Source organism: Micropterus dolomieu, linkage group LG01, assembly GCF_021292245.1.
Source record: "Micropterus dolomieu isolate WLL.071019.BEF.003 ecotype Adirondacks linkage group LG01, ASM2129224v1, whole genome shotgun sequence".
NCBI classification, from domain to species: Eukaryota; Metazoa; Chordata; class Actinopteri; order Centrarchiformes; family Centrarchidae; genus Micropterus; species Micropterus dolomieu.
This window is the reverse complement of record NC_060150.1, coordinates 48,477,050-48,485,916: the sequence shown is the minus strand read 5'-3', so window position 1 is coordinate 48,485,916 and position 8,867 is coordinate 48,477,050. Positions and strand designations below refer to the sequence as shown.

The following is an 8,867-nucleotide window of genomic DNA, read 5'->3' as shown; positions in this document are numbered from 1 at the left end:
AGTTTCATGAAGAAGGCGAGAGAGCAGCTTCAAAATGGACACAGCAGAATCTGACTGTGAGGAAGAGAGGGAGGTGATACAGGAGGCGTTTCACAGAGAGGCGTGTCGACCTGATGCATCACAGGCACAAGCCCACCTCCACTGACGTCAGCGTCTTCCCAACGCTGAGGACGCAGCCAGTCAGACCACATCTACCATCTACAGTCCAATCAGAAAGAGGACAACACCACCTTAAAGACTGTGAACCTAACAGCACAAAGTTTAAAAGGTCAAGAAGGCTTCACTGTGAAAATGAACTTCAGCCAAAATGCTCTCAGATGTGACCGAGTGCTGACAGAGACATCACCAAGGAAGAGCTCTCTGTCTCACCATGATCAACAAATGATCAGACTGTCAGAGGCCTTGAAAACTGCAACATCTGCTGAAAAAGAACTGTTTGAAGACCTCACAGGAGTTTGGGAGTAGGAGTGTTGATAATTTGTAGGAGAAGAAAAAATAGCAAGATAGGGGAAGAAAAAAGAAAATAGAGACTGATGTTAAATCCAAAGAAGACAGACAGAGAATAAGGTTAGCTCAGGAGCTATAAAATAGCAAGATGCATCATTAATTATTGTTTAGGTAACACAAATATACTGAGTTAATAACTTTGGTGTCCTGCTCTCCTCCAGCAGCCACCTGTTAACTGAATTTCAGCAAAAAGGGATCAGAACATCAAGCATTCCTTGTGTTTTGGGATCTAGTGTGATTATTTTATATTATAACTGTTAGAGATCACTGTCTGCTCTGGGTTTGTTTAACCTGAGTTAATCTATGTTTTCTTTCTGTTTTTGTAGGTAGTATTAGTAAACTAGTTTGAAGAATGGAAGAATTGTAGTGCACTAATGAACAATGGAGTGTTATTTCAAGATTTGCTATTTGTACGTCCAGTAGCAACGTAATTCAATACACAGATATACAGGATGTTAGAGGGGTTAAATTGCAAGCAAATATAATATCTAGGAAGAAAAATCATGTTGAAAAATATAAATTTTTTCCTCACAGATAGAGACAATAGTTAAGTTTCTAAACTACAAACAGTAGGATAAAGTTCACTTATTGGTAATAGTAACAAGTACAGTTGCAAGCAAGCTTAATAATCCTTCACAGCCAGTCAAAACCAGAGGAGGCCACTCTCCTATGAGGCCTCGTGATGCAGACGCAACAGCAGGCAAGACCTGCATCACCACAGAGACGACTTTGACAATCACCAGCTATGAGTCCAGGTGAAGCAGCACAGGGTGGTCTACATTGTCATCATGTAAAGTGTTATTTTATAGTGTAAAGTTAGATCAAAGTGTTAAAACTCTACAGCTCTGAGTGTGTGTGCTCCTTTCTGTATCTAACTGCCCAGGCACATGTGTGTGTGAGCAAGCACAGTGAGGCAGCATCAAAAACACCTGCAAAGGAAAAAATATAGAAGCAGATTTTGTGAAAGTTGTATAACAAAAACATACATCAATATAGTCCATCACAGTAAGAATGTCCTGTTTCTAGCACAGAGCACAAACAACACCAGTTTATTCCACAAAAGTCAGGTTATGGATGAAATGGCACGATCAAGCAGAGTGCATGCAGAGGACACAGAGAGGAGGAGCAGGCAGTCAGGGACTTTCCTAGACCCAGACCCAGTAGGAAAGAGAGCGAAGAGATGATGTAAAGCTAACAAACAGAGCTAGAAAAGAAGGTGAAAGTCAGTCATTACATGGTTTTCATGTGGACTCGGGTCTCTGTTCTGGTAACAGAATGGGACTCTATTTTGCACCGAACTTTTGTATTCTAATTGGTGTCTGTTTTTGTTGATAATAAAAATGTTGGTAAAAGTTCAAGCTTTCTTATCCGGCCCAAGTCTTGAATTTTTACACGACATTGAACCGTCTGAGCTTTTAAAGAAGTCAGCTGCGGCCTCTTCTTCTTCTGTGTGTACCTTGGCGAGGCCCATTATTTTGGGGAAGGTGTAGGAGGAGCAGCCCTCGGCGCTCTGACCCAGCTGGCTGAAGGGAGTCTGGAAGGTGGCCTGTGGGGGGGGAGAGAGACTGGTTCATGAGGTGAACCTGTTTCTGACGTCAGCGTCTGGTGTGTGCGTGCGTGTGCGTACCCTCTCTGTAGCGTAGACCAGGTCGAACAGTCCCAACACTGTGACAGCGATCCCCACAGCCGGTCCGTTCACCACGGCGACCAGCGGCTTCGGGAAGTCGATGTAGGCCTTCACGTACTCCCTGCTGATGAAGGAGAGAGAGTCCTGAACCTGAACCCAAACTGAGACACTACAGTATACAAATACATTCTGGGGAAATACATGCTGCGTATTTCCCCAGAATACACGTTGATAGTGTGTCAGGATATGAGGCGTTTAAAGACACGCTAGCGGCTAAATCTAATTTCGTGGCGGCTGACAAAGCCGTTTTTTTTATTTTACGGGCTCTTCTTTTACGTGTAATATTAGTTATAAGTTATATTAGACTTCACAATCGGATTTAGCAGTGAGGAAATACTGAGTTTAGTCCACAGTCACCATCGTGCGCCTCAGAGACTTCGGATCGGGCGTATTCAGAAGAAAACACCAGAGTGATTTAGATTTTTTGTAACATTAGTTTCAGGGAATTTCCGATTTTTGTTCTGAGTTAGCCTCTTAACCCCGACCCTGGCTCCGTGTTATTTGGACACGTAAAATAGTCAATCTGAATATGTGAAATCCAGTTAACCACCAACAAAACCTGTTCAGAGCAGTTTAGAGATGCGGCGTAAATCGCCACGGCAAGAGACCTCGGTAGTACAGGTTAATCGGGACACCTGAAGTTACCTGGATAAGCCGGTTACCTCGCTTCGTAGTACAGACCACAGGTGTCAGCAGGGACAGAGGGGTCCGTCTGCATCATCCTGGTCCTGGTGTTCGTACATGAGCCACTTTCTAAAACCATCAACCAATCAGTGCTCACCTGAGCAGCTCTCCTCCACGTTTGGCGCTCTCCTCCACCCCTCCCTCGGGGATCTTGGTGAAGTTGCTCAGGTCGTTTCCACTGGAGTAAAAATCTCCAGCTCCTGCAGAGGAGAGAGAGAATTATCAGTAATCCGTCAGCGTGACCCTGAGAAGCATTAAAGTTTCAGTTCAGAGCTGCAGGAACGTTTACTGATGTTCACTTAAACATTCAGGAGCTCAGAAACAGAGTTTAAGCCTAAAGGAAGACGCTGGTCCAACAAACTGCAGCTGCAGAGATCTAAACATTTCACATTGTACTGTGTTACTGCAGACCACGCCCAGCCCTACGACACAGACGGCCAATCAGCGCTCTGCGTGTGTGTGTGTGTGTGTGTGTACCAGTGAAAACAGTGAGGACCGAGTCGTCTTTAGCCGCCTGCTGCAGAGCTGCCATGATCTTAGAGTACATCTGTGAGAGAAGAGGAAGCAGCGTGAAAACACAAAACCAGAAACTGGGAGACAGAGAGAGTCTGTCGAGGACGTTCTACCGAACAACAGGTTTGAAACACACACCTCAGTAGTGATGGCGTTCTTCTTGGCCGGTCGGTTCAGTTTGATGGTGGTGATGCCGTCCTCCGTGGTGACCAATAGCGTCTCGTACGTCGTCCCGCTCCCAGCGGGCTGAGCTGCCACCTGGGCGGAGCTTCCACCTTCTGCCGCCACCAGGGAGCCAATCAGGTCGCAGTACTGCTGCCTGGCTTCATCCTGAGCGACACAAAGACGTGAAAAGAAAGAAAAAGTTTAATTTTACAGGTTTTTGTGCTGCAAATTTTTTTTTAAAGCTTTTGTTACTGCTGTGTAACAACCAAGTCAGACAAAACGGAGTAAATTGTAAAGTCACACAGACAAAGAGAGTTTATTTATGACGTTATGGCATTTATTTTATCCTACCAAAGGACAAGAAAATAATTGAATACTTTGTAAATGAAACAGGCTTTATTTTTACAATATGAAATTTAAGACTTTTTTAATGCATTGAAGCCCCCGCAGGTAACCTGTATTATAATGAAATCTCTTCTCAACAAATACGCACGAGTAAAATTAAATAAAATATGTCTTTGTTTGTGATTCAAATGATTTTAAGTACTTTAAAACAGAGGCGGAGCCAGATCTTGTACACAATCGGGGCTTAGCCCAAACCTGGGGGGGGGTCTGGGGGCATGCACCCCCGGGGAGAATTTTGCCCCATTAAGCCGGCGAAATGTACTATTTTTCACGCTGTTTGAGGTGACAGACTGCCTGAAAATCTACACAATATCTGGGAAAAAGATGAATGTTGCTTTGGAAAATAATCGTCCTGTAAAGCTACAATCTTTTTTTTATTTAATAGCTGAAGTTAATCCAAAACACAACAAATGTTGAGGATCACTCATTTTCACTCCTGACAACTAAAAAGAGACAAACTGTAACTTATCTGATGTTACTATTTTTAAGTTACATAACCAAGGTACGGTAGAACTATGGTGTTACAGTTTCTGATCATCACTGGAGGTGGGAATCTCTCAGCACCTCATGATTCTATTTGATTACGATTCAGAGGGCTGTGGTGTGATTATAAAAGCATTTAATTTGCACTTTAAAATCCAAAACAAAACATCTCCTCGTTAGCTTAAAAGTACTAGTTTGCATCCCTAATTTACTCTATGATGTCAGCTCCTTCATGGTCACCGCCGTCCTTCTCTCACCCTACTGATCATAAACTTATCATATCATCATAAAGATGCAAAAAATATTAAATGCATATCTTATTCTCTTACTGATACTAATAATTTTAGTCTTGTGTGTGCAATAAAAGTCAAAAAGGGTTATTTATAAGATTCAGACATGTGATGTGATTGGACTGTGATATTCTTTAAACTAGCCTATTATTACTTCAGTACAGGAGCATCTCAAATCTGAAAACAAATTTAATCTGGTGGAAATGTTAATTGTGAGCACCAGAACCAGACAGAGATTAAAGGCTTAAGAAACTTTTGCAGGTGTTTTGAGTTAATTAGCTGATCATATTTCTGTATAATAAATAATTTATTGTGAAATTCTAATAAACTTTTGGATACTAGAGTTTTGATTCTATGAGCTGTGAGCCCTCATCATCAAGATTAAAACCAAAAAAGGCTTGAAATACTTTATAGATTTTATAATTAAATTATGAAAGAAAATGAACTTTTCCACGATATTAAATTATTTTACAGTAGATGCACCTGTAGGCTACTTGGTATATTTGTCATCAGGAGGATATGACCTCATACTCTGTCATCTCTTTCTAATCTTTATCACCATTTTTCTCAATTATTCTCTCTTCTTATCCCACTAATGTGCTGAGATCAGCTGTAAAACGCCCTGAGATGATCATTCATAAGCTCATGCATAATGTATTGAAACTGTGCGCTTTACAGGAGGGAAACAAGCCTCAAAATCAGCCGAACATCTTTAATATTGAGATAATATCACCTAATAACATCTAACTAGCCAGAAAGGCTACAGTCACTTAACTCAAGTGTTAGAGCTGTGGACTCACAAACCTGAAACACTTGTTCACTGTCTGACGCTGCTTCTCTCTGTGAGGTTTACCTCTCTGCGTAAAAAACTTTACATCAGCTGGTTAGTTACACCATCATCCCGGCCCTGCTGCAGGACAAGCTCTCCCAGCTGAACCTGTCTGACTCCATCAGCACTGGTTCCCCTCAAGGCTGCGTTCTTTCCCCCCTTCTCTTCTCCCTGAACACCAACAGCTGCACCTCCAGTCTCCAGTCTGTCAAGCTCCTGAAGTTTGCGGATGACACCACCCTTATTGGGCTCATCTCTGGTGGGGATGAGTCCGACTACAGGTGGGAGATCAACCATCTGGTGACCTGGTGCAGCCAGAACAGTCTGGAGCTCAACGTTCAAAAGGCCGTGGAGATGGTCGTGGACTTCAGGAAGAGCCCAGCTGCACCCTCCCCCATCATCCTGTGTGACTCCCCAGTCATCACTGTGGACTCCTTCTGCTTCCTGGGCACCATCATCTCCCAGGACCTCAAGTGGGAGCTGAACATCACCTCCCTCACCAAGAAGGCCCAGCAGAAGATGTACTTCCTGCGGTGATTGGCTGCAATCTTCCTTCTCTTCTGGACCTGTACGCCTCGAGGACAGATTGCAGCTGACTCCTCCCACCCCGGACACAAACTGTTTCAGACTGTCCCCTCTGGCAGGAGGCTGCGGTCCATCAGGACCAAAACCTCTCGCTACAAAAACAGTTTCTTCCCGTCTGCAGCCTCATTAACAAGGTCCAGGTCCCTCACTGACACTCCCCCCTTGCAAATGATACAAATGTCTCTGCACATGTAAATACTGTTTCATCTCGTGTCGGGCTCAGACCTGGAACGTTGCACATATTTGTTGTTGATCTTTGTTGTTGTATATTTTTATGTTGTCAGTTTATATATTTGTACACAATATTCTCTTCCGTTGAGTTGCTTCTGCACGGCACAGACCCAGAATAATGCACATGTATTTATCTGCAACGTTGTTCTTCTATTTCATATTTATATATTTCTACATCTATTTATGTCAGCTGTCTGCGTGTAGCACCTCATCACCACAGCAAATTCCTCGATTGTGTAAAACACTACTTGGCAATAAAGCTGCTTCTGATTCTGATAAAGGGACACAGCGACCGGCGGAGCGTCTTACCCCAAACAACAAATACGCATGAGTAAAATTATGTAATAATTATTTTTTTTGTTTGTGATTCAAATGAATTTAAGTACTTTAAAGTATATTTTGATGCCAAAACTTTTTCTTAAGAAGTATTCTGAATGCAGGACTTCTACACTGCATTAGTGAAGTAAACCGTGTACTCTTCGTCCCTACAATACTCACAACAGCCCTGCTGACCAAACAGAGCCTTTTTTACTTCACAATAAAAGCCTCCTGCTGGCGGAGACCTTTTAATGTGAAGCAGCGACAGCAGGAAGTATCACAGCAGTGATGCACAAACAGGAACGCAGGAGGAAAACCAAACCACAGACGTGCTGTGAGCCCGACTACAGCTGACTGCTATGGGATTTTGAAGACCAATTATCATTTTGTGATTTGAAGGTTTTAAAATCTGATATATTGGCTAGGGCTGCAGCTAACGACTAATCTGACAATTATTTTTACGATTGATCGACTAATCCTTGAAGCTATAAAACATCAAGATATTGTGCTCCTCCTCCACTTTTCTGTCTTTGGGTCAGTCCAAAACCCAAAGACTCTTCATTTACTGTCATAAATGACAGAAAATAGGAGCAATTACTTCATCAATCAATTATCAAAATATAATTTTCTTCTGACCGACTAATCGATTATACAGCGATTTTCTTTTTTTCTTCTTCAAATTCAAATGAGCTTTATTGGCATGAATGTGTAACAACAACATTGCCAAAGCATCATACATACAACATAAGAACAATCAACCCCATATATTTCATTAAACAAGGAATTAAAGCATAAAATAATCAAATAATCAAAAAATTTAAATAAAATAAATAAATGAAACAGTAACGTGTGTGTGTATATTAATAGACAAAAAATTTTAAAAAAATAATTAATTGATTAAATAATAATAATAATAATAATATTACATTTAAAAAAAGAAATCAGTATCAAATGTAAAAACAAAACAATTACTAATTATAATTTTCAATTTCAATCTCATTTTCTTCTTCTTTTCACAAACACACAACATAAACACAGAGGCTGGACAGACCGTTAGTGGGCGGGACCTCACATCTCTGTGATGTCGTAGCAAATTTTTAAATCAGCTATGTCTTGAGAAATCAACCACATATTTGTAGTTTAAACAACTATATTCCCGTATTAAAAACTCTTAAAACTACTATATTTGTGACACAAAAACAGCAGTATTATGAGTTACAGTTCTGAGTTTTCTCATCCGACATTTCCGCTTTTTTGCAGCGAAATGCATCCTGGGATATCTGGCGATCCGAAGTCCACACAAGTCACCACTGATGCAGGCTCGGTAAAACGGGCTGAGCGAGAACACATCCGGGTATTTGACTGTACTTGGCTGGATGCGGACTTTTGAATTGGAACGGTACTTTGGCTGCGACTGATGACGTTTCACAAGAACACAAGAACAGACAAGAACGCTGACTGAGAAACAGCCAGAGTCTCCCCAACATGTGTTTGTGTGGTTATGAGACCTCACCAAGAAAACATGGCATCTCACACAACAACACTCATAACGTGACTGGACAATCCGACTGTTTCTGTTTTAATTATCATTAATCAGCTATCTGAAACACAGATAACGATTTCTCTGCAGTTAGCTCATGTCTGCACGCTGAGTTAGCGCTCGAGCTCTAAACACGACTACAGGTACTGTTTGAGAAATACTACTTAATGAAGTCAGACCGCCGCCCTGACCTCACTCTGATGTGGAAACATCAGATCTGCACTCGAGAGCGTTTAGTGATGAAATCTTAATTAACTGCAGTCTGATTGGCTCCTGTTGATCACCAATCACTGAACATAAGTGTGTCTATAGACTTACTGTAGTCATGTAAAAGCTGCGACGGTAACAATAAACCTTCAGAGTCAGATCCTGCAGCAGGAGTACCTGTGGTACGGAGCCCAGAGATTTCCACGCCTCCCATTTAACCTTGTTGACAAAGTCCAGCATGCCTGGTTTGGGGGTGTTGCAGGGACCCTGAGTGGCCTGCAGGAGGAGGAGGAGGAGGAGGGTTACATGTGTAATTAATATACAACATACTGCAGACAGAGTCAAAGCAGATCTGCTGTTAACAGAATGAACCCAACGTTCCAGTAAGACGTGATACTGTGGGAACATTCAGTCCTACATGTG

The 8,867-nt window shown here is 42.0% G+C and overlaps 1 protein-coding gene across 4 annotated transcripts in view; it reads right to left on the bottom strand.

Moving 5' to 3' along the window:
- Window positions 1–1,498: 1,498 nt before the first annotated feature.
- The window catches only part of LOC123968326 (enoyl-CoA delta isomerase 2-like), a 10,183-nt gene continuing 2,814 nt past the window's right edge, over window positions 1,499–8,867 (bottom strand). For 3 of the 4 annotated variants that reach the window (XM_046045046.1, XM_046045037.1, XM_046045018.1), the window contains 3 exons: window positions 2,976–3,078; window positions 2,135–2,258; window positions 1,499–2,053 (listed from right to left, as the gene is read on the bottom strand). In XM_046045046.1, coding sequence (XP_045901002.1) covers window positions 1,862–2,053; window positions 2,135–2,258; window positions 2,976–3,078 — 419 coding nt within the window. In that variant the 3' untranslated portion in view covers window positions 1,499–1,861. The remainder of the gene's footprint in view (window positions 2,054–2,134; window positions 2,259–2,975; window positions 3,079–8,867) is intronic. The other variant, XM_046045028.1, reaches the window with a different exon arrangement.